The following is a 26,236-nucleotide window of genomic DNA, read 5'->3' on the forward strand; positions in this document are numbered from 1 at the left end:
GTCAAATTCTGTGAACTATCTAGTAGGAGTTTTAATTGGTGTTACATTAAATCTATATCTGAATCTAGGAAGTTTTTAAAAAATAATATTTAATTTTCTAAACTAAGATCAAAATCTCTTGCTCTATATAATTAGTTCATTTACTATAATTACTCCTTTTAATATATTTAATATATAATTATTTAAAATTATATAGTTTTTCTTTGGGAAAAATCTGTTATTACCAAGTTAAATTAATATTTCAGTGTTTTATGTTCTTATTACTATTGCAACTGGTATCTCTCTTATATTTTCTGACTGTATAAAGGAATTATATGTTTGTGGGTTTATCTTATGTTCAACAAGTTGGATCAGCAGAATTACTTCCTACGGTAATTTTTGTTTTCCTTCACTTTAAAAAATATGTCATTTGCATAAGGCTGATATTGTTTATTTTCTACATTTTTACCTTTTATTTCTTTTTCTTCAAAAATTTTGTATTTGGGCTTCCCTGGTGACGCAGTGGTCGAGAGTCCGCCTGCTGATGCAGGGGACACGGGTTCGTGCCCCGGTCCAGGAAGATCCCACATGCCGCGGAGCGGCTGGGCCCGTGAGCCATGGCTGCTGAGCCTGAGCGTCCGGAGCCTGTGCTCCGCAACAGGAGAGGCCACAACGTGAGAGAGGCCCGCATACCGAAAAAAAAAAAAAATTGTATCAGTATTGTTAATAGTGTTAAATAGAAGTAGTGATAGGTGATGCTTTAGTCCTCTTTCCATAGTAAAAAGGGAAAAAAGTTTCCTTGTTAAGTCTAATATAGTACTTGGTTTAGATACTGATGATTTATAAGAAGATAGATACTGAATCATTTTTGGGAATTCAACCAGAAGTAAATATAAAATTTTATTATATTCCTTCTAATGAGATTTTATGTATCTTATCAACATTTTTCCTATTAATGATAAATTATGCTTATTTATCAACTTGTTATATCATTCTTACACTCCAGCGATGAATCAAATTTGATCATTAAAGAGGCACTGTAGTTTAGTGAAAAGGATCAGTGGTTCAGGTGTCTTGGTGCTACCATTATACTAGCTGTGTAATCTTGGGAAAGTCACCCAACTTCTCAAAATCTTCTCTTCCACAGATTGAGGGAATAGAGAGGATGAAAATTCTTTCCCACTCTTTAAGTAATTTAAAAAATTATGACAATGTTTCTACGGGAAAATACACTGAGTTCCATCTTTGAATACTAGAAATAGATCTCCCTTCATTGCCAACATGGCAGGTGCAATTACTCCACATTTATTCACCCTTACACTACCAAGTATTAAGAGCAGGGACGCCAAGAAATTTTTTTTTTTTTTTTTTGCGGCACGCGGACCTCTCACTGTTGTGGCCTCTCCCGTTGCGGAGCACAGGCTCCGGACGCGCAGGCTCAGTGGCCATGGCTCATGGGCCCAGCCTCTCCGCGGCATGTGGGATCTTCCTGGACCGGGGCACGAACCCATGTCCCCTGCATCGGCAGACGGACTCTCGACCACTGCGCCACCAGGGAAGCCCAAGAAAATTTTTTGAATATGGGTATGGGAGTTTGCATCAGGGAATGAGAGTGGCTTGGGGGAGAAAGAACCTTGAGGAATGGAGGAAAGGGGAGGAGTTTAGGATAGATACTAGGATGGGATAGGGAAAAGAGCTACTAGAACTACATTTGTTTCCCTTTCTTACACATATTCCCTTATTTCTTCCCCTTAACCCTGTCTTTTCTTCTTTCCTTTGAGCATGATAGCATACCTTCTCTCCTCTCCTTCCCCTTTTCCTACTCAGCAGTGGAACCATGTTATGGACTGGGCCTGGGAAGAAATCTGACTTAGAAAGAAAACTTGTTGGGTTGGGGATTGCTGTGGAGACACAATAAGGGTTTAGCTTTTCTGTGGGGGAAGGGAAAGAACAGGATTGGACATTTCCCACTGGGAGGAAGGAAAGAGTAGATTTTGCATATTCAAGGCTGAAATTGGCTAAAGGAATAAGACTCTCTTTCTTCTTAAGTGATGGCCTTTGGTATTCTGTATTGTTTAATGTACATGTGGGTTTATTTTTAAAGGCAAAAATTTGCATAAACATATTGCATGTGTAAATGCACATAGTGTTCCTTTTAGAGGTGTTATGTAATCATTAAAGGGAATTTCTGAACACTGATTTCTATGATATTTAGAATGCATACTGTTTCTTTCAGTTATTTATCTTTTGTCTTGAGTTTGGTAAAGGAAATACATAATCCATATGTGTTATAGTTTTACTAAACTAAAACTTTGCATTTCCTATAATGGAATCATGTATCTCAGCATTAGAATGGAAAGCTCAAATGAGACATCTCTGCTGCCTACTCTAAGAGCTATTACTTGCTTTGAAACAATCTGTTGCTATTTGTGCAAAAAGATGTCCCTAAAACTCCCAGATTGGACTGGGAACAGACAGCACATACTGTTGATCCTGAGTATGTGCAAAAGTTCCACAATTCTGATTCAAGAAATTGTGTGCTCTTGTTATTATGGAGTGTGGGAGGCTTAGCCTTTCCTTTATTGGGAGTGGGTAAGGTTTTCCACTGAGGTAGTTTATAAAGTTACCTACATTTCTCTGTGTATGCTACAGATTTTGCAGATGTTGGTGTCCTTGAAGAACCACATGAGTTTGTATCTCATTTGTGTCATTACCTTTCACTTAACATACTTCCATGGGTGACACATTTCCTTAAGGGTATTAATATAAATGTGCGATTGTTGTTAGCACAGTCTTTTATCAGTCTTATGTGTTTTCACGTGTTTTTTTCTGTCCCTAATTTGTCTACTTTCATCAAATATTATAGTCATTCTGTCCATAATTTCTTCTGAACACATATCTTTTAAGAAATCTTTCCTTTAGAGCTCTACCCAGTGGCATCCCTCCTTTATTTGCCAGATCTTACAGTACTACATTTTTCAAATTTCAAATATGAGGACCTTCATTTTTCTCCCTTTCTTTCTACATTCATTCTTCAGTACCACTGCCAAGTTAAATCTCTATCTTTTTATTTGTCTCAACCACCTTTTCTCCATCATTCACTTCCTTTTTTCTGGACTCTCCATCTGAAGAACGGCTCATATATGGCAATAAAAAAGGTACAGACCAGACAGAGTAACATTGTTTTGAAATATGACTTCATAAGTTATTCTCATGTCCATGTAAGTTTGTGTATTCATTAAGTATACTTATGCAGAGTCCTCTTGGGCCTTGTGCAAATTTAGTTTAAGTTTTATCTAAGTTAGAATTTGATGTTTTTAGAAGTCATATTCCAAGATATCTGTCTTTCTGTGCATGGAAATATTTTTCCCTCTTTTTCATTCCTCTTGTTTTAAAATTTCATTCTTTTGCTTATTTGTAATGTTTTGTACTTTTCCCTGCATGACTAGGGGTGTTTGATTGTCTGTCTGATTCCCCAAAGTAATTTTACTGTGGACATTTACTTTAATATTATGCATGATGTGTTTGTAGACTGATTTAAAATCCTGATTTGTAAAGTGTTTTTATATTCCAGTGAATTTTTAATTTGAAATCAGTATAGTTTACATATCATTCAGTTTTATAGATATATAAATTAAGGCTGAAAATGTGAATGTATCTCATTACAGCCATCCTCCCCCATCTCTGTACTCCTCTCCCCCAGTCTGGCTATTTCAAAAATTCTGTCAGTTTTAAAACAAAATATATTAATTTATTTGAAGAGAATCAGACTTACCCTATGTCCTTGGACAAGACACTTAGTAAAGTTAGTTTCTTTGTCTATAAAATGAGGAAATTGAACTTTGCAGTATCTCTCATGTCTTCAGATTCCAATATTCTATGATTTTGAGATTTTAAGTAATTTTTTTGGCATCTTAGAAATACCTGTGTAGTACCATGGACCTACACAGTTTTGGATTTGTAAAAGCTATAGCTTCAGCACTCATAATATTACACTTAGAGCATCATAAACATGGTTGTGGAGCCTATTTTCTCTAAAATATATCTTTTGTTTTCATCTTTGAAATTGGATCTCTTTTTCTGTTTCCTTGCAGTAAGGTCCAGTCATCATCTTAGTTTTTAATTATATGTATTTGTGGACTGCTTGAATTTTAAATAAGATGCTCTAGCCCAAAAGACTTTTGGTTGTTCAGACCTCTGTGTACCTAAGGCCCCTTTTGGTCTAGTGTCTTTAGCCTTTCCTTAACCTTCTCCTCAACCACGGTGCTTCCATATGTTTGTTTTCATCATGTTGAAGCACAGTTCTAAGGAACCACAGTCTTGGGTCCAGAGTGATTCTAGTTGCTGTATATGAGATAACAGGACTGAGATTGTTGTTGTTCTTTCTGGAGACCAAGGGAAGGAAGATAACAACCTCTGAGTCTTTATTCAGGCAAAGATTCAGTTATTTTGATATATTCTCTTCTGTATCAGTGATAGGCAGTGCAGCTAACCATTTCGAGATGAAGCATTAGTGATTCTTTAGCCATGTTTTTTGGGGAGTCTTTTCTCATTGCTCACTCTCCTTGTGTCATACTCACCTAGGGATGTAAAAGCTTGTATATATTTGCATGATCTTAGAGGACACTTAGTCCATGAGGTTGAGATGTACATTGTTGAAATGCTGCTATGGTCCCTCGTTCTGGGTCACCTGCCCAGTAGTCGCTTCATATCACTGTTTTCAGACCAACTTTGAGCAAGGAAGCTTCTTTTGTCATAGTATGATGGGATATTTCCAGCCTGCATGTCAAAGGCTTTTATGATCATCAAACAGAAGTCTAAAGGTTATGACCAGTTCTAGTCTGTTAGTCTGCATGCCATAGGCTCTCATGAGAATTAAACAATGACTGTAGAATTGTTACCATTTTTTTGTCCTCTGGCTTGTGATACAGGTTGGACTCTAGTTTCTTTCCCATTGCTGTTTTACTGGTTAGTCAGTAGTGTGAGAGTGATAAAGTTGGCTGATTACTTTTCAGTTGTATCTGTGTCAGATCCCAGTATTAGATCAGTGCTGAGCTAAACATTGAAAGAGAAGCTTTTTGGCATGAGTTCATCTAGTTTCTTCCATGTGAGCTGGTGGCGAGGGGCTTGGTGTTGGTTCAGATGAGAGTGAAGCAGGCTAATAGAATGGTACAAGTATGGATGCCCTAAACTTGAGTCTTTCTTTCTATTTATTCCATTGAAAGTAGGTTCAGCTGCAGCCCGGAAAGAAATCATAAGAAACAAAATTCGAGCAATTGGCAAGATGGCAAGGGTCTTCTCTGTTCTCAGGTAATGATATATTTTCCCAATGATTTGTTTTACAGAAATCACTTTTATTATACTTTATTATAAGCGGTGTCCTGTTTGATATCTAAAAGCAGTATAGTAGCATTCTTTCTATAAAGAAGTTGTATACTTACATGTTGAAGAGGGGAACACAGGTCCCTTTGAAACTAGTATTTTTGACCCTTGTGATTATTATTGTTCACCTTTGGCATCTCTTGTCCTTCTGTGATGAAAGTATTAGATCTACACCTTAAAATTAGAGCATAATAAGGAGGAGGGGGCACATTTTAGAGTGTTCCTGATGAACTTGCTCATCTATAAAGGAAGTCCTTTTTGCTGGAGTCACAAATTGTCTTCCTGGGGTTAATTCAGGAAGACCAGGTTTAAGGGTGCACATGAATGGGTTAGTCCTTAAAAATTTGTTTGCAAAACTGCTTATATCAGACATGAAATACCATATTTTATCAATATTATGATACCCATTGGTGATGAATCTCACCACATATTTAATAAATCTTTTCAGGAAGAACAATATATGTCTCAGTTGTACGGCATACCCTCATATCTGAAACATTTAGAACGTGGAAAAATGTATATCTTGGAATTGAGGAAAATATGGTAATAGCAATGAATGTCATAAGTTACATACATGGCCTGCATCTGGGCCCCATCTCCTCTTTTAACCTAAGTACTTGTTGGAAGTCTCTGATCTTTGTTATATCTCTCTGCTATAGGGAGGAGAGTGAAAGTGTGCTGACACTCAAGGGCCTGACTCCCACAGGGATGTTGCCTAGTGGAGTGTTAGCTGGAGGACGGCAGACCCTGCAAAGTGGTAATGATGTTATGCAACTTGCTGTGCCTCACATGGACTGGGGCACACCTCACTCTTTTGCTAACAATACACATAATGCATGCAGGGAATTCTTTCTGCTTTTTAGTTCTTGTCTCAGCAGCTGATACAAGCAGAATACTATATGATAGGTAGTGTCTGATTAATAACCTGACCAGGCCAGAAAATGATAAAATGGGTATTCCTTTCAATTGAAAATAATGATCGGTCTCTCAGCTTTTCATGAAATGATATGGGAATAACTCATATCATAATGTCTGAAATTATTTATTCGTTTGTCTAATGCACCATTTTCTTTTTAAAGCTTCAGTTTCAGAATGTGAATCAAGGATATCCATATTACTTAAATGGAAATGTAATTCCAAGTTTCTTATTTTTTTATCTTTCTAATTTATGTAATTGTATTAGACTGTGCTTACATTTTCAGATGTTAATTTTAGAATTAACAATCTGCTTGAGCCCCAGAACATTACTTATGCACTTCACTTGCCAAAACATTTGTGCAAGGTTTTGTACCCTGGTAAATGATGCCAAAGTTTGTTTTCTGTGGTGTTTGTCAAATGTTCTATGTATAATTGACTGTCTGTAACACGCTGTTTCCTTCCTCTGCAGATGTAGCTGCTTTCCTAAATCTGTCTGTCTCTCTTTAGGTTAGCTGTATGTCTGTAAAAGTATGTTAAGTTAAATTACTCTATCAGACACTTGTCTGTCTTGATGTAGAAGCAACTTTGTAGCACCTTGTTTTGAGGTTTGCTGCATTGTTGCTGTACTTTGTGCATTCTCAACATGAATGTAACGTTAGATATTAAGTCATTGTTATAAGGGGTGGAATTTAAATCCTGTAAGTCAAAATTGAAAGGGTGTTATTAAGTGTGCCTTTATTTTGCATGAAAATAAAAAGAATTATACGTAAAGCATTCCTGTAATCTGGCTCATTGAATATTTTATATTTAAAAAAAAATCTTAAGTTTTTTTGGAGTAAGTATTTGTGTAAATACTGGGTTAACTTTTTGAAAGCCCATTACAGATTAAATAGAAGAAAGTGATGTGAATGTTATAGACTATACCCAATAACTGAAAGTCTAGATTTCTTTCCCTTGTGGTTGGAAAGCAGAAAATGTGATATGTAAAGCCTTAATTTATGTTTTATTGTAGTCACTTTTGACAGCCCTCCAAGGGTCATTGTTGTATTAAAACAGGAAGCAACAGATCTGATGTCTTCTCAGTCATGTTTGGTGTTGTAATTAGTCAAATTTTTAAGGCAAAAAAATAGGAAATTTTAATTTTAAATTTTGAATAAATTTAAATTAGATTGACTTTTCACAATTTCATTTCACTCGGTCTCATAATAAATGCTTAAATAAATAAAAAGAATTTTTCTGTAGATAAATAATTTCTACTTGTAGCCTATACATGTTCTATTTATATGTTATTGTGTTGTCTGCTACCACTACTGGTATATGTGAGATATATAAGTATGTTTTGAAATTATATCTTCAAATTTTCATTTTGAATGAGGTTTCTTTTATTGATTTAAAAAAAATCTGCTCTGATTTTCTTTATATTTCTTGCCCTTCATTTTTCTTATTATCTTGTAAACATTAGGAAAATGAGCAAAAAATAATTTCATTAAAACAAATTAAGAAGACCTTAAACATTCAATAAAACTAGCAAGAATGTTAATAGAAAAGGATGAATTTTAATAACTTGAAAAATGCCATATCCTTCCTCCTGTTTGTTCAGAAAAGGAAAAGAAAACCTAAAGGGTCTCACACTTAAGTAAATCTAAACTACGGTCATCTCTCAGTTATCCTTGGATATTTTGTTACTTTTATGTTGTATCCACAGCGAACCTTTCTTTCAGATTTTGCAATTAGTGCCTGCTAATTACATGCTTTGTTGAGAGCTCAGCACATCTATTTATTCTTAATTTGCATGCAGCCTGAAGCTCAGTCTTCCAACTTTGAAATCACCCCCAACTGCAGGGAAGGATTGAAAGACAGCTTTACTGAAGGGACTGTCTATTCCCGGCGTAGAGTGAGTTACTGGATGGCGCTGAGCTTAAGGGGTCCGATTTGGGAAACTAGATAGCTCCCTAGCTCTGCCAGCAATGGATCTCGATCGTGTGGTTTACATTTGGTTGAAGTGATTTCTCTATCATAAGACAAACCCATTTTGAAACAAATAACAAAACTCATACAGAAGTATGATCACCCATGTGATTTTTAAAAATTTATGTAACATTTAAAATTTTAGTAGACATGACCCCTGACGTGAATACCTGAGAGCTAAGTATTGCAAAAAGAAAGTTATAAAATTCTAAGACCTCCGTCCTATTGTCAGAAAATAGAAATTGTCTCATCAATAACTTTACAGTTAATTTATGATATTTCTCAAGTGTTTTTACAAACTGCATAACTGTTGGAGTAGGATTTGATAATCATATTTTATGTGCATTTTCTTCTTGGAAGTTTGATTGGGAGCTAGCCGTTATAATGCTACCTTCATGAGGACCTAGATGAGAAAATATGTGGCCATCTATATTATAGTAAGGTCAATTCCTCTTGATCACTTATCCTGTGTAGTATTGAGGAACACAGTTTGAAACAGCATTACACTCAAACTTAGTAAGGTCATGTCAAGATGCCCCATAAAACTGAAAAAAATTGAGGAAAAATAGTGCTTTTCAGATAGAATTTTGCAATTATCAGATCTCTTTCTTTCCAGCTTAATATGTAAGCTTCAAATGATCTTCTTTGAATTCTAAGCATTCAAACTTAACATGGTATGCAATTTTGAGTGTGATGTACATTTTGTGTCCTAAAAAGCATTTAGGAGCATTTAGAGGCCTTGGGAAAGAGCAGAGAATATAAATTGACCTAGAAAATGCATATAAAATTAAAAGCCCCCAAAAGTGTATTGTCATTTTCATAATTTGAAAAAAATTTTTATAGACTTTAAAACTATCGACATACTAAAATAGATACTAATTCTTACAGTGATAATCAGTTTTTTATTTTTAATTTATTACTATATATAAAATACAAATTATGAAATATCTCATATAAAATCACTTCTGTTACCACAAGCTCTTTAAAACATAGATTCTGATAGGCATTTTATTTTTCCCTATTTAATTTCTAAATTATAAAGAAAATAGTCCATGTTTTGAAGAATAGGAATTCCAGGGCTGATCCAGTAGAGGTGGGTCATTTATCCCAGTTTTCTGTCTGGACAAATTTCAAGAGTATTTTCCAAGTGTACAGGGCTAGATTTTTTAAATGGTGATTTAAATAAGTACAGTGGGTATACAATAAGTATATCTGCTTTAATTTGTAATATGATTTAACAGTTGAGAAAAATTAATTCTTCCTTTATTCAGTGTTTATGCTCCTTTTTTGGGGGTCCCCACTTTACTATCTGATTGAGATTACAAACATCTAATTTAGCCTTCTTTAATTCCTTAGATTCATCAGTGTCCTTTCACATTAATAACTGCTTTGGATAAATTTTATTATTTCTAAATCATGTGTACTGCTAAAAGTTCATTTTAGGAATAATTATTCTAATTGGCCTTATCATTGAAGAAGCAAAGTAGAAGGGATGGAACATTATCAGTAGTATGAATTTGTGCACTTTGGGTAAAGTAAGAATTGAGACTTGGCAGTATTATCAGGCAATAATGTCCTCTGCAATCTTTGGTCCTGGTCCTCAGTGTGAGTGCTTTATACAGTTTGAACCCAGAAATGAACCAAAAGAATCTTTGACTACAAAAATATGTATGACTAAATATGTTGCAATTCTCTAAATGGGCCAGAGACAAGCTATACCAAGAATGTATTTCTCATTTATATGACCTATATGTATGTCCATATCATGAAATGAACAGGATTTATTGCCTGTAAGACCTCAGTTCTATCTCTTGATTCCTCTCTAGTTGGTAGATGGGCTTGAAAACATGCTCAGTAGCCTTCTTATTGTCACTTGAGGCTGTTAGTAACTGAGGTAGATTTGAGTTCGTGATACACTGAACATAAATGGATTTTTATATATGTTACATGTTGATATCTTTAGATATCTTTAGATATTTGGAACACCAGTTATAATAGAAAGGACGTTTCTAGTAGATAAGAGGAGTCCTTTTAGATTACCCACAGAGGACAGCACTATGGAACTGTTCTAATTAGAGTAATTCACCAAGTTTACTGACCATAAATTTCATTGTAGCCATACCAACTTTTGCAGCTTATGCTTTGCCCTATGAATTAGAAGTGACAGGAAAAGCATTGCTGACCCCTTCTAGTTTATATCTTAGGGGACCAACTGGTGATAAGTTAGACATGAAAGAAAAGAATCTCATTCTGTTTGCTCTACTGCAATTCTACCATCATAATTTCACTCTAGAGAATTTCCTTGTGATTGTGATGGATGTGACATAATAAACATGTTGGAAAATTCTAACGTCATCAAAATACTGAATTCAAGATGGGTAATTAATACTAGTGTGCATTTGCATGGATGCTGAGGTGTCTGTGTTTACAATAGGTCTATGTGTTCTGTGCTCTGAGCGATGGTGTCTTAGTGCTGTGTGTAAACTGTGCTGTGTCAGGAATTGGGGGATTGGATGGGGCTCTCTAATACGGGTACTATATATGTTAAATTGTAAATGATAATGTAGTATGGGGTACTGTTATATTTTAAGTAATCATTGCCTTTTCTGCTGTACGATATGACCCTTCTCATCTCTCTCATTCATTTTGCATGCCTCTGCTCACTTCTGTACAGCCACAGTTGAGGCTATTGAGGCTGAAAAAGGTACGATCAGAGTCCTTGCACTGGGCAGAGATCTGTGGTGTGTGGGTGGGCATCAGTGAATGTCCTGTGGGTGTGTCTTACTTCTAGCTTGCACAGTCCAAGATGAATCAGACTCACTGACTCATCAAGTTTAACAGTCATATCTTTTTCTTCTTCTTCTTTTTAAATCAAAAGGACTGAGTTCCATAGTGACAATTTGGTTTTTTCCCTTTTCTAGTATAGTAATGCGACCAGCATTTAATGTTCCAGAATTCTTTAGAGTACAGCATGTTATGGTATAATATTATAGCATTTACAGTTGCAAATAAAGATCTGTTCCATATTTTGCATGATTCTGTGCTAAGATTTTTAAATTCTGAAGTGCAATCCTCTCTAGATGTAGGTTTGGTATACTCATGATATAAAAATGACATACTCATTTTCAGTAATTCACCTGAGAGTGCAGAGTTGTCACTGTGATTTTGTGCTGCAGTCTGGGCTAGTGTTTGCTGATAATATTACATCGCGTATATCATGTATTGGGTTGGTATTCCACGTTGCTGAAAGCTTTGCTGCCCCAACCCCTTACTTGGTTCACATGCACAGACTCTGAGTCCCAGGGATTGCATATTAAAGCAACCAAATTATAACCAATAGTATGGAAATTTTTTTAATGTACATTTTAATAATAGAGGATACATCACTCCAGATGAAGTGAATGAGAAACCATAACTATTGGAGGAGGATTGCCGTTTATTTTGATTTGGGTTTCCAAAGAACAGGCAGTGAATGGCCAGTGAATTAAGGAAAACATCTCCTAAAATATGGAACTATAAATACGTTTTACAATCTGCCAAACACAGATCTAACTCCTGGAGGCATTTCCTACCTTTTTCATTTCATATTGGTGGTAATGGGGCGATAATACCTTGACCTCCAAGGTAGTTCTGATCTGCTAAATTTTAACTTTCTTTTCTTCTCCCACGCTCTTGGTACAGATTTGTATGTTGAGGATTAACCTTGTTTAGCCTCCTCACTTGCCCCTACTCTTGTTGCTGCCTTACTGTGATAGTCACTGGTGATCTTAGGGCCTGAGGTAGGAGATAATTGATGTAGTAGAAGTCAGGTTGAGACCCTGAGACCATTGCCTGGAGGTCTTGGGGGCAGGGGAGGATTATTTTTGTGTGTGTGTTTTTTTTAAGGCTATGTAACACTTGTCGTCTATGAAGCTGTCATGTTTATATTTAGGTTTAAACATTTCACATTTTTAAGGGGAAATCTAGAATGGGGATAGGCTTCAGTTAAAGTAAGATTTAAATGTTGCTATGTACAACTAATTTCTTTCTTCTTAAAAATCATTAATTATGTTTTTGAAATCTCAGAAATGTTTTTCAATTACTGACGTATCAAATTTGCATTTTGTTAAGCAATACGAGGATTCTCTCCACCACATAGAATCTGCAGTTTTGAAGAGGCAAAGGGTTTGGATAGGATCAATGAGAGAATGCCACCCCGGAAAGATGCTGTACAGCAAGATGGTTTCAATTCTCTGAACACCGCACATGCCACTGAGAACCACGGGACTGGCAACCATGGTGCCCAGTGACCCACGGCTTCCCAGGGACTCTCACAGCTCGGGCCCCAAATGGACAGATCACCCGAGGAGCTGGAGGGGTCGGTCAAGCTGACTGTAAATGTCACAGTCCCTCTGGAGAAACCATTGTGCTTTTGAGACCCCAGCCCCCTTCCTGGATGGAGGCTTGAGGGCCCTGGGACATGTTGTGCTATCTGATAAGATTGGGTCATCGCTGCCAAGGTGGAGAGCAGTGAGCAAGGGGCTTGGGGCAATTTCCAGTGGAGGGCAACTACACCTCCATTTATGCTTGTGGTTCACACATTTAAGTTTACAAATGAGATTTCTTTTTCCCCTCAGTAGAATTAGATTTTGTTTTTCAACCATAACTTCAAATACAATCCTAAGAGATAATGTGGACTTTTTTTTCCCCCATGAAATGTCTTTAAAGGATGAGTTAGCATGGTCTTAAAATACATTTCCGAGGTTACTAAGCTGTGTTTTGAATTATGGGCAAAATGCTGAGAAACCCAGTTGGCATTTATACAAAATGCTGACCTCAGGTCTGTAGTTCCTAAATGTGGCTAATTCTGTAATATAGTCTTGGTATTTTTCAATTATGAATGCATAACCTATTTCTAGGCAGACTCTCTTACTTGTACACAAATCCAAAAACTAATTTAGAATCTTTCTTGCCCAGATCTTTTGAGATTTACACCCCAGAGATTTAAGAAGAAAATCTCTAAATTTCAGAATTATGAAGAATTACAGAATTACTCATTTAAGGTACTTTAAAAGAAGTTTGTACATTGTCAAAGTAAATTTTAATTCAAATCATGTCTGTAAAACTTGACGTATTTTGTGTATGCATGTTTTCATTTTGCAAATATTTAATATATAGACCTATGATGTACAGGTACGACATGTATAGGTTACCTAGATGTTATGAGAAATTTTAGTTTACTGTGAGTACTCAAGTTGCTTAAATAGCCACCAGGGTGATTTACTGCTGGCTTCCTATCATTTTATGTTTTGATGCAAAGGAAATTTTAAAATGTTCTGGAAGTGTTTTTGATTAAGCAGTGCAGCATAGAAGCAACAGTTCTGTTCAGTCATTCAGATGTTAGTGGAAGCATAAAAGTCAAGATTGCATGTTGAACATTTTCTTTTGATAGTTACAGAACTGCTTGGTTAGACTAAATGGAACCATGTGCTAATTTTTCACAATTACTGACCTGTATTGATTGCCACAGTAGTTTGGTATTTCCCTTTACTTTGGTGGCCTGCTTCCCTCATGCCCTGGAATACAACTCAGAGCTCCAGGCAGCGGAACCATCTATTGTTTGTTTGCCAGAAAGTGCACCCTGTATGGTCTCCTTTCTAAGTTGGAAATATTATGCATGTGCAGGACTATTTGAGTATTTTATAAACAGTAGCACACAATAAATTCCATGCATGGGCCGCTGCTCCTATCTCTGTGTTGGGTTTTATTTGGAAGATGTAGTCTGATTTGACCTCATGCAAATCAGAAAATCCTGTTAGTAGAATTGGGATATTCAGAGAAAATTATCTAATGGGTAGTTCATGGTAATATGATGAATTAAATTCTTGTCTTCATAAATTTTTCCTTTTTTTTTACTTTGCTTATACTTGTTTTACATGAGCATTAGTAACTGAGCACTCTGGGTGCCTATTATAGGCCTAAATCTGTTATTTAAAATCAGTGTTTCACTTAACTTTTAACTGAAAGAAAATGTTATTGTCTAGAATTTTGTTACAGTAGTATTTCAAATTTATTAAGTTTTAACAATAAGAAAAGAATAATACTGCATTTTCGTTCTTTGTCACAATCAAAATAAGTATAGAATTTTGCAAATTGAGCGAAATTTGCATATTGTTCAACATTTTATAATAATATAATTGTATAGCAACTTTAATTACATTTTTCAACAATAATTATAATGATACACATTATAAAGCATTAATTTAGGGACTTCCCTGGTGGTCCAGTGGTTAAGACTTTGCCTTCCAATGCATAGGGTGTGGGTTCGATCCCTGGTCAGGGAGTTAAGATCCCACATGCCTCGCGGCCCAAAAAATAACCAAAACATAAAACAGAAGCAATACTGTAACAAATTCAATAAAGACTTAAAAAAAAAAGCATTAATTTAACTTGAAGTATATATACATGCCTAATTCAAGGTAGCAAGCAGAACTCCAATTGTTGATCATTACAGCTTCTGCTTGCTGTAATATTAACTTGCATCCCAGTCCATGAGCTGCCTTTACAGTTATTATGTACTGTATACCTTAAATATTCTCTTGATGTTATTGGTCTGTGAAAACTATGCATCTCTAAATTAAGAGCTTAACTAATATATCAGGTAGCAGGAACTTCTTTAGTTCCTTAGGTCCATTACTAGGGTTATATAGTGTTTATGGGAATCATGGGTAAACATAAAATATCATTAGCAAATCAGAAGAATTAGGGTTAATGGCAAAAATTAAGAAGAAAATAAGAGGAAGAAATGGAACTCAGAAAAAGTGGTATACATGAAGAGTGGTAGAATATCACCCAGTGCCTCATAGATCCCTTCCTACTTTTTTTTTTTTTTAATTTATTTTACTTACTTTTTGGCTGAGTTGGGTCTTTGTTGCTGTGCACGGGCTTTCTCTAGTTACAGAGAGCGGGGGCTTCTCGTTGCGGTGTGCGGGCTTCTCGTTGCGGTGTGCGGGCTTCTCATTGCGGTGGCTTCTCTTCTTGCGGAGCATGGGCTCTAGGCTCGCGGGCTCTAGAGCACAGGCTCAGTAGCTGTGGCTCACAGGCTTAGTTACTCCGCAGCATGTGGGATCTTCCCAGACCAGGGCTTGAACCTGTGTCCCCTGCATTGGCAGGAGGATTCTTCACCACTGCGCCACCAGGGAAGCCCCCTTTGTACTTGTTGAATAGGAAGCTCTTTCTAGTCTGTCTTCTAACTAGTTTCACAACGAACCATAGAAGTACTTTTAAAGGTTTTTTTTTTAATGTAACTCATGATGAATGCAAATTGTGAAAAGTTCAGATCTTTCTAAATTGTAAATTTAAATGTCTACCAGAACAGTAGTAATGATGGTGAAATGTAAACTATTCAATGTCAGTTTTTTTCTATATATCATCTCCCTTTATATTCAAAGATGACACTTCTGAGTTAGAAAAGACAATCTGAGTTCTTTTACCTTTTGCAGTTCAGCCATTAACAAACCTCAAAACCTTTCAATTTTCTGCCAGTTAAACTTGAAATTGGCCTGAAACCTTTGCTTAAAATGAATTACCCCTATTTTATTCAGGATTTTTGCCTGTTGCAACTGATTTTCCTTTGTCCACAGCTATTCTACATAATGTTATGTAATGTTTTTTTTGCATCCTTAACACTTTTCTTCCACCTTCCCTGCTTGTAGTTTGTGCTTTCTACATTTTGGGGTTCCTTTGGAATCCATTCTCTGCATCTGTTCATGCATAGATTTATTTGCCACGGTCCAGGACCTTATTGCAAGTGGTTCTGTTCCCCAATTTGCTGATGTTCACAGAGGCAGGTAAGTGACATAGCTAGGCCCACATATAAGCAGCGTCAGGTCGTAGAGTCATATAGGACCACTGCACTAACAACTCTGATAGGTTCTGGAGCTTGATAGCTCTAAGTGAAAAGGAGCTAGAAATGTGGAATTAAATTCCCTGGATCAGCATCCATTACAGGAAGGAATGAGATGTTTGAGTTCTTTTCTATTTTCTCTTCCTAGAAATAGTGTGTGTTTTTGGTCTTGCTTACTTTAATATTCCAGAAAATTTTATTCCTCTTTTAAAATAAACAGGTGGAATGCCCCTGATGACATTCACTCAGAAAGTGCCTTGCTCTCCTTTCAGGGAAATTGAATTTTACAAATTAATTCTGGACGTTTCCCCTCCAATTGATTTCTTTCTGTACCATTAAATGACCATTTGTATTCTCCTTTTCTGGGTATCATATTTGTACTTAAACCTACATTGGTCACTGTTGAGTTGTGTTTGAGCAGTGTTTGTTACGTTAAAAAGGACTTGGGGCTTGGGAGAACTCATCCTGTGTCTAGATTGACATCTAGAACTCTAGGGGTTCCTGTTCCTCTGGGCTAGTGTTTACCTTTTCCAATCAAATACTGACTTCTGAACTAATCCCAAGGGCTTTTTCCTGACGCTGTGGACTGGGAGCAGAAATGCTGCCTTAGTAAGAGAGGTCCAGGAAGCAGTAAGCTTCATCTTTCCTCAGCCTGCCTGGCCTTTGGTGAGTTTGGGAGTGTTGACAGAGTTCTGAGCCTTCCTGGCAGAGAAGGAAGGTCAGAAAGAGAGAAGTCCAAGGGCAGGGGGCCAGGTCCTTATTTGCCTCGTTAGGGAGAATTCAGTGTTGTCTGTCTGGTTGGCAGGGCATACCTTATCACAGAGACTCAGCATTTCAGCAGTTTGCAAAGGAAAGTGATATGAAGGGACAGCTGCAAATCAGCCACAACGTAGATCTGAGGAGATCAAGCATTTACTTCACTTGGAAGAAAGAGAGAAGGAAGGAAGCTGAGGGCTTAGCAGGGTAAGTTACTTTTCCATCAACTCCTTTGCTTGCTTAGTTTATAGTTGAGTAAAGTATTTATCACTCCAGGGAGTGTTAATCACTGATAAAGCAGCTGAATGTTGTCCTAAGAGCAATGTTTCTAATGTGTTTCTCCTTTTCTTTTTCTCTTTCCTAACCCCTTTTGAGGATCCCCAATGATGAGCTTCACTCACCCTTCTCTTCCCTACTCCCTAAAGACATTTTTTGTTTGCTGGTGAACTTGAGAAAATTAGATGGGCCTCACTGGTCTGGAGATGGTGAGAAGATGACTATGATTTAGGTGAAATTTGAGGCTGTTGGTGGTAAGGAGGGGTGAATATGGGAGACCTAGGTGTGGGGATAAGCTAGCTAATGTTTTAGAGAATTTAGAGATGAAGGATAAGAGTTTTTTTAGGCCATCCAGTTCATGTCTCCTCTGCAGTCCTTGGTGTTGGTGTTCTCTCTCTTATATACTGGGAATAAATTAGACCACAAGTCACTGCCTTTGTTTCTCTCAGGTCAACTCCCCACCCCCAAACTTGGAGGATACTAGGCCTCATTGCAGGAAAGTTAGAACTAGGGGGGCTGGGTACACAAACTCAGACATGAGCCTGATGATATATACAGATGCAAATGCAAAGACCTGGCTCCTCATTCCCACCTTCTTACCTTCCTGCCAGAAAATTATCCATTTGTATCAGGAACCCACTGTAGACACAGAGGAAAATATGGCATCAGGGATTTCACCAACTTCATGCCTCGCCAAGCTGTGTGATCGATCCCTTGACTTCCAGCCAGTTCATCCAGTCTTCCAGTGGACTTAATCTTCCATTGGAGGAAGATCGCTCATTGGAAAGGTGGATAAGTACCTTTCTGGTCTTAATTGGCTTCCATTGCAGAATAAAGGCCTTTGGTTGAATATCAGGAAGATATTTATTATTACTTCTGGAATTTAAGACTATTGATTTATCTCAAAGATACTTTTCCTCCATACCTGTAAAGAAAAGATGAGTCCATTCTTTCAAGGTTTAAGAAGGTGGTGTCTTGCCAGAGGGGGCTGGGTAGATACAGCATATGAGTACTTATTCTATAATTGCAGTGGTTCTGGGAATGTGATGAGAATGTTTGGTGATTGAAAGTGCAGGAAAGGGCTTCCCTGGTGGCACAGTGGTTAAGAATCCACCTGCCAATGCAGGAGACACAGGTTTGAGCCCTGGTTCGGGAAGATCCCACATGATGCAGAGCAACTAAGCCCGTGTGTCACGGCTACTGAGGCTGCACTGTAGTGCCCGCAAGCCACAACTACTGACGCCTGCATGCCTAGATCCCGTGCTCCACAACAAGAGAAGCCACCGCAATGGGAAGCCTGCGCACCGCAACGAAGAGTAGCCCCCGCTCCCTGCAACTAGAGAAAGCCTGTGCGCAACAACAAAGACCCAATGCAGCCAAAAATAAATAAATTTTTTTAAAAAAAAGTGGAGGGAAGAGCCAGGTCAGTTTTTGGAAATGGTGTCCTAAGGTTTGAAGGCAATTCCATCTGCCCTTTAGGAAAGAGAGATAACCCTTAAATCCTAAAATAATGTACTATCTTTAGGTCTAATTTCTTCTTTATTGGTGGGAATGTAGAAGATATGATACGCAGATGAACTTAGTTATCTCTGTTTTGTGGACTCTGAAACTGGCCGTTCATCTGTGGGATGAGGGGGGAGAACAGGGGTGGAATGAAAGGACAAGGAGAAAGAAACTACAAAGGAAAATCAAATTAGTTCCTCCATTAACCTGAGGACCGTGGTTTGCAAGAGCCATGTTGTAAGATAATGGATATTAGCTGGATGATTTGGGGAGGGTTTTTGTTTGATTGTTCTGCCACCTACATCTCAGCTGAATGATGATTCTGGAGTTTTTTCCTAACAGATCTAGTTCAGAAGGATTAAATGTCAGACCATTTTTGTAACAAAACACAATTCTTGATTTGAACTTTTACCTCATTCACAATAAAAAACAACCACTGTCAGCATTATCCTCTTCATTTCCCTGTCCCTGAAGGCAGTTTATCTGGGGAATAAAACAATTTTTTAGCTTCAAAATCTCTATAGATACCTTTCTTCTTTTTTAAATTGAGGTGAAATTCACATAACATAAAATTAATCCTTTTAAAGTGAGCAATTAAATGACATTGAGTACATTCACATTGTTGTGCACCCACTACCTCTATCTAGTTCTAAAACGTTTTCATCACCCCCCCCAAAAAGCCTATAACCATTAATCGGTTACTCCTCATTCCCCCTTCCACCCAGCCCTTGGCAACCACGGATCTGCTTTGTCTCTGAATTTACCTATTCTTGATATTTCATATAAATGCAATCATATAATGTGTCGTTTTGTGTCTGGCTTCTTTAATTTAGCATAATGTTTTTGAGGTTCATCCACATTGTACCATGTATCAGTACATTTCTTTTTATGGCTGAATTTATATATATATACATATATATATATACACACACATATATATGTGTATATATATGTGTGTGTGTGTGTGTGTGTGTGTATATATATATATATATATATATATATATATATATATATCCCAATTTGTTTATTCATTTATCTTTTGATAACCTTTAGTTTGTTTCTACCTTTTGGCTACTGTGAATAGTGCTGCTATGGACATTTGTGTATAAGCATTTGTTTGCATACCTGTTTTCAGTTATTTTGGGTGTATACCTAAGAGTGAAATTGCTGGGTCATATGATAATTCTCTATTTAACTTTTTGCAGAGCTGCCATACTGTTTTGCACAGCAGCTGCACCATTTTACATTCCTACCATCAGTGTAGGAAGGTTCCGGTTTTTCTGCATCCTCACCAACACTTGTTGTTTTCTAGTTTTTTGATGATAGCCATCCTAATGGGAGTAAAGTGGTGTCTGTGGTTTTGATTTGCCTTTGATTAGTCGTGTTGAGTATCATGTGCTTCTTGGAAATTTGTATATTTTCTTTGGAGAAATGTCTATTCAAGTCTTTTGCCCATTTTGTAATTGGGCTGTTTGTTGTTGTTGAGTTTCAGGTGTTCTTTACATATTCAGGATATTAATCTCTTATCAGATATATGATTTACAAGTATTTTCTCTCATTCTATGGGTTGCCATTTCACTTTGTCCTTTGATGCACAAAAGTTTTAAAATTTTGATAGAGTCCAGTTTATCTATTTTTTCTTTTATTGCTTGTGCTTTTGGTGTCGTATTCAAGAACTTGGCAAATACAGTATCATGAAGCTTTTCCCCTGTGTTCTTCTAAGACTTTATAGTGGTTTTTTTTTTAACATGAAAGTTACCATTAAAAAAATTTTTTTTCATTAGTTAATTTATTTTTGGCTGTGTTGGGTCTTTGTTGCTGCACCCAGCCTTCAGTAGTTGTGGCTCATGGGCACTAGAGTGCAGGCTCAGTAGTTGTGGTGCACGGCCTTAGTTGCTCCGCGGCATGTGGGAGCTTCCCGGAGCAGGGATTGAGCCCGTGTCCTCTGCATTGGCAGGTGGATTCTTAACCACTGTGCCACCAGGGAAGCCCCTAAGACTTTATATATAGTTTTTCTCTCTTACACTTAGATCTTTAGACTTAATAATCCAGCTCAAACCATTCTAGTTCCTTAGTTCCCAGAATTTTCCCATCTACATTTGTTATGGTCACACTCTTCTTTGTGTTTAGAGTTCCTGTTTCCCTATCTTTGTGTATTCACAGTATTGCCATATTTCATGGTCTGTTCCAACTGCTGCTTCATAAAGTCTGTCTGTAGCTCACCAACTGAGAGACTCTCTTCTTCTGATCTCCCATTAGTGCTCTAGTTTCACTTTTCTTGTAGGATTTATACACTGCCTTATATTATAGTTTATATCTAACGTCTAAGACATATAGATGTTAAGTATGTTTTTCACATTTGTTTCTGTTATAGTATTTTGCAAATGATTTTATCTGTTTATCAATAAATATTTATGTTTTATTTTTTCCAGTATAGTCCCTTTTGTTTACTCAACCCGCGTGGAAGGAATGGGAAAAGACAGGCCAGGGAAGGAGGACACCACAAGAGTTCTCTCTAGGTAGTGAGTGGGTGTGGGTTTAGTTCTACTTCAGAACTCACCTTTTTAGAAAATTTTCCTAATAATGTGCATAACTTGGCATTGTAGTGCTAATTTGGTATTGCATTTGATTTCTACTTTTTGGTTTATTGCTTATAAATGTGATGATAGGTCTTTTAAAATGAATGTTTTCCTTCCCCAACTAGATTAGATTGACTGTTTCTCTAGTTAGATGGTAGTTTCGGACAACCAAAACTTTTTTTTTTTTTTTTGCAGTACGCGGGCCTCTCACTGTTGTGGCCTCTCCCGTAGCGGAGCACAGGCTCCGGACGTGCAGGCTCAGCGGCCATGGCTCACGGGCCCAGCCGCTCCGCGGCATGTGGGATCTTCCCGGACCGGGGCACGAATCCATGTCCCCTGCATCGGCAGTTGGACTCTCAACAACTGCGCCACCAGGGAAGCCCAACCAAAACTTTTGTTGCTTTTTCCTCTAAGTTGATGTTTTAAAATACATAAATAGTATACGAATATATTCTTTGTATAAAAAGTCACACATTACAAACAAGTCTAAAGTTCCCTTTTATCGATCCAATTCCCATCCTAGTGCCTTTTCCCTTCCTCAGAGTTAATCACTGTTATCAATTTTATAAGAGCCCTGCCAGACTTTTCTAGGCATCTATATTATATATAGAACTTCATGTATAATACATATATGTATAATTATAGTCACATATAATTATTTCTCTTTTTCACAACTGCCTGTGGTGATCAATAATCTGTAGATATGAAATAAATCTTACTGATACCTGGGCCTGAGAGACTGGAATGACAAGTGAAAGGTCAAACATATGAAAAAGCATCATATGTGTCCAACTTACAAAATTCCATTCCATATCTGTTCTACGTATAGTCCCCAGGTATCACTGGACAGGCCATGGCTCCACGGTCCCGATGACGAAGGCACAAGAAACTCCCCTCATCAGTGGCTCCCGTGGTTGTGACCCCACCCACAGTTGTGACTCCTGTGCCTCTGACCCTCTCAAAACCTGGACCTAGCATTGATACACTTGGCTGCTTCTCCTTGGAGAATAATGTTCCTGGCCTATCCCAGCTGATCCTTCAAAGCTGAACATGAAAAGCTATGAAGAATACAAGTGAGTGACTAACTCTATGGAAGAGTGATATATTGTCACTGGTAGAAGTGATTCATAAGGTGGAGAGGGAGTATAGCTTGGGGAATATGGGGTATTTGCAATGAGGGATTTTCTCATCCTGACTTTTGCCAGTTTTATTACTATAGAAGAAATATAATTTGCTTAAAAGAGAAACAATGGGAGTAGGAGAGGTGCAAATATATAGGAGACAAGGTAAGAGTCATGAGAAATTTTGGAGGTGTTTTTCCTATTGCCACTCCTACTTCATGCTGTTTCTGCAGGTTGGTGCTAGATGGGGATACTCCTGTATCAGGCTTTGGATATCGATGCCTTCAAGAAATGTTCCAGAAGATGGAGGACACATTCCGATTCTGTGCTCACTGTAAAGTACTCCCTAGTGGCCTTTCAAACTCCAGGGTCCTCCGGCAAGAGGTGATTAGTTGGGGGCTAATAGGGGAGACATCCGGAATGATCCTATTCTAAGACCTCATTGCAGGAGGAAAGGTCTGAGAATTTTCAGAATAACTTCAGGCTTGCTCCTCATTTTGTGTGATCTAGGCCACAGAGAAATTAGAAAAGGGTTGCTTATAAGACTCCTGATTATTTTGGTATTATGGGGAGGTTAGACCAGAGTATAATCCTTTCTACCTCTCTCCTCCTTTTTTTTTTTTTTTTTTTTCTTTTTTTTTGCGGTACGCGGGCCTCTCACTGTTGTGGCCTCTCCCGTTGCGGAGCACAAGCTCCGGACGCGCAGGCTCAGCGGCCATGGCTCGCGGGCCTAGCCGCTCCGCGGCATGTAGGATCTTCCTGGACCAGGGCACAAACCCGTGTCCCCTGCGTCGGCAGGCGGACTCTTAACCACTGCGCCACCAGGGAAGCCCTACCTCTCTTCTCTTGAGCACTTAAGTGGTAAGACCGTATCTGTCTGGGGAGGTTGGGGTCAAGCCACACCTGTGATAACAGGGCAGCCACAAACTCCTGCTGTTTTTTTGTTTCTGTAAGGGATGTAAAAAGTTAGTTCTAGACAGAGGCTGAGGTGTCACTGTAACCCAAGAGAAAAATTACGTTCCCACTCCCTCCTGCCTCCTGTGCCAAAGATAGTCCCCAAATTTGTTGCAGCAGCTGTCATTCCTCTCCCTACTTTCCTCACCCGGTGATCTTTCTTCCCAGGTGCAGGAATATCAGTTCCCTTCCCCAGGAGTCCCCCATTCACCTTTGAGGTATAGGAACATCTGTTTCTGGGCCTCATTCTCTCAGGTGCAGAAGTGTCTATTACTGTGGTCCAGAGTGCCAGAGGTCAGACTGGCCAGCACACAGGAGGGTTTGTCAAGAGCTGCGTCTTGTAGCTGTGGACCGTCTCATGGAATGGCCTCTGGTCACAGGTGGAGTGACAGTATTGGGGAATTTTGCCATAATGGTCATAGTTGATGGTACTTGGAGAAATATATGAAAGTGTGTTGTTTTGAGGAAAAAATGAGGAACTGAGTGGGACAGGGCAGTCTTGGGGACAGGTTGGGAGAATGAACATGGAGGGAATATTGAAGCCAGGGAAGGATTAGGTCATTTCTTATTCCTTCTTTCCTGCAGGTGGTTTTGTCCTTCCCTCAGGACCTTGGTCTTGGCTGACTGAAGGAGCACAGGGCTGGGACACCTGGTTTTCTATGTGACGTTTACAGCTAGAGGCTACTCTGGATGCTATGCTTGGTAGTCAGGCCATGACCACCCTGTGGGCCAATGTAGGATGGCCAAGGCCAGATCCAGATGTCCTGCAGGGCTCTTTGAAGCGGTTGCTGACAGATGCCCTGTCACGGCCCTTGACACTGGGCTTTGGGCTTCGGGCCTTGGGGATAAATGTTGGGAGGGTCGGGGGAAGCACAGTGCACGTGGTTGGTGCTTCTCATGCAGAGACATTCCTCACTCACCCTGGGACTATGATGAACTTGGCTACATGTTTCCTGGGCACCTTGGCCTCCATGTAATCATGGTTGGTGTAGATGTAGCTGCTGGCTTTTCACAGAGTGCCTCACCTTCACTCCTGGAACCTGGCACAGTTCAGCTTAGTAGCCATAGGGGCCTCTATCATGACTTCTGGGAGGAGCAGGTAGAGTCTGGGCAGATAGCCCATCCAGATTTGGTGGTGGCATTCCATCCAGGTAAGAGTCATTTGTTTGGGGGAATACAGGGTCGGTCCTCTGGGAGTTTTCCATCCTGGCTCTTGTACCTTTGGAACCCCATTCATTTGGTCAGGTTGAGCGTAATATAATGAAGACCTTGGTTGATCATTAGCCATATGTGCTACACCTGGGTCCATAATTTTCCATTAAAGAATCTGGGGCGGGTGATGGTGGTAAATGAGCATTGGAGGTGAGCAAGGTGAGGGGTGGACGCAGTCAAAGAAGTATGTTGGTTAGGGTCTGCCTTAGCATTTCCCCTTTCTATTTCCATCTCCATTTTTGTTCCATAGGTTTCCATGCTTCCCTGGACCTGATGGAGGCTTGGCTGCCCACCCTCTTGCTACTTTGTGATTATGAGATCCCTACAATGATTACTGTTTACAGGTTTTGACCTCCTCCTATTTGTGATACCTCCCCAATTCACTCACACCTCTATGTAGATGAGCTCATTTCTCTCCCCCTTGCTCATCTTCTGCCTTCTGGTGAGGATTTTCTTCCTTCCCATGCTTGGCTTTCTCATCCCTTCAAAGTGCTATGCTAGTTAATTGAGTAGTTAGTCTAGACATTTGGGAGGGAGGGATAGCTGTTGCGTTAGTCCAGCCTTAGGTAATTTTTGGGATTGATGAGCAGTTCCTCTCCTATCTCTTTCATAATCAGCAGGGCAATTTTTCTTATCTGTCTCCCATAGCCAGCAGGAGTTGGCAGCCTCTTTGCAGATTCTGGTGGACATGGATACACACATCACAGCCTGTGGAGCTAATCCTTTTGCGTCCCTCAAACCTGAACAGGTCTACTCCAACCCCAACAAGCAGCCAGTATACTGCAGTGCCTACTATATCACGTTTCTTGGAAGCTCCTGCCAGCTGGATAAGAGGCAATTGGAAGAGAAAGTAAATGGCAGGGTATAAATAGCTGAGCCAGATCCTGACTGGATGTCTAGAAAATGCAGAGATTGTGATGAAATTACCTGCTGATGCCAGATTATTGCCAACTTTCAAATCCACTATATCGTAAACTTAATTCACTTGTCCTGGTAGATTCTAAGCTGAATGGGAGCTCCTGTATGATGTGACTCATTTCCAAGAGGTTAGCCACATGTAGCTTCTAGAGACAGGATTCTAGATTTAGTGTGTGGAGACAGGATTCTAGATTTAGTGTGTGACAAAAGGCCCTTATATCAGTCTTTGTAGAGCCTTAAGTTCCTAAGAGTTTCCTTCATGAGAAAGTTATACGTTTTGACTTTAACCGGATGGCACCAAGGAGAAGAATGGCACCTTATTCTTCTGAAAAAGACTTTCTTCTTATACAGCAATTTGGGCTAAAAAATGCAGAAGTCTTAATGACTTGAAGTAGTGGAAAAATGAGGAAGTAGAGAAGTGGTTGGGAACGTGGGGGAGGTTGTGAGGATTGGCACACTGTTCTACTTCCTGGCTTTTTCGAGATACATGTCTCATTTTCCTATTTTCTCTTGGGGACTTCTAATTTTAGAGCAGCTTTTTGCCCTTGTGTTGTATTTTAGGTATCCCAGGGTGTATCAGGGTTACTTGAATACACTGGAGTTTGTTATCACCTGGTCTATACCACAATAAACTCAGTTTGGGGCTTCTTAAGTCACTTGTTTTATCTTATTTCCTGTTCACTGCCAAGTGTTACTTGTCTACACAGAACATCTCAAGATTGGAGGTTTCTCTCTTGCCAAAGGAGTGATTAACATCAGCTCTCTTTTTGGGTCTGCCATTCTAC

At 38.6% G+C, this 26,236-nt stretch overlaps 2 protein-coding genes across 13 annotated transcripts in view; both read left to right on the forward strand.

The window, feature by feature from the left end:
- Window positions 1-21,186, forward strand: part of PPP3CB (protein phosphatase 3 catalytic subunit beta) — a 56,119-nt gene extending 34,933 nt beyond the window's left edge. For 3 of the 12 annotated variants that reach the window (XM_019936067.2, XM_019936068.2, XM_019936070.3), the window contains exons 11-14: window positions 5,205-5,289; window positions 6,021-6,118; window positions 10,922-10,951; window positions 12,358-13,975. In XM_019936067.2, coding sequence (XP_019791626.1) covers window positions 5,205-5,289; window positions 6,021-6,118; window positions 10,922-10,951; window positions 12,358-12,536 — 392 coding nt within the window. In that variant the 3' untranslated portion in view covers window positions 12,537-13,975. The other 9 variants (XR_012326593.1, XM_004311688.3, XM_073793465.1 and 6 more) reach the window with 9 other exon arrangements.
- Window positions 21,187-22,182: 996 nt separating this feature from the next.
- Window positions 22,183-26,103, forward strand: MSS51 (MSS51 mitochondrial translational activator). The gene is given in 7 exon segments (XM_033842477.2): window positions 22,183-22,319; window positions 22,601-22,751; window positions 23,577-23,701; window positions 23,907-24,242; window positions 24,245-24,472; window positions 24,784-24,877; window positions 25,182-26,103. Coding segments are annotated over 6 exon segments (1,143 nt in total). The 5' UTR covers window positions 22,183-22,319; window positions 22,601-22,611; the 3' UTR covers window positions 25,402-26,103.
- Window positions 26,104-26,236: the final 133 nt, after the last annotated feature.

The sequence above is a fragment of the Tursiops truncatus genome, chromosome 16 (genome assembly GCF_011762595.2).
Source record: "Tursiops truncatus isolate mTurTru1 chromosome 16, mTurTru1.mat.Y, whole genome shotgun sequence".
Lineage (NCBI taxonomy): Eukaryota > Metazoa > Chordata > Mammalia > Artiodactyla > Delphinidae > Tursiops > Tursiops truncatus.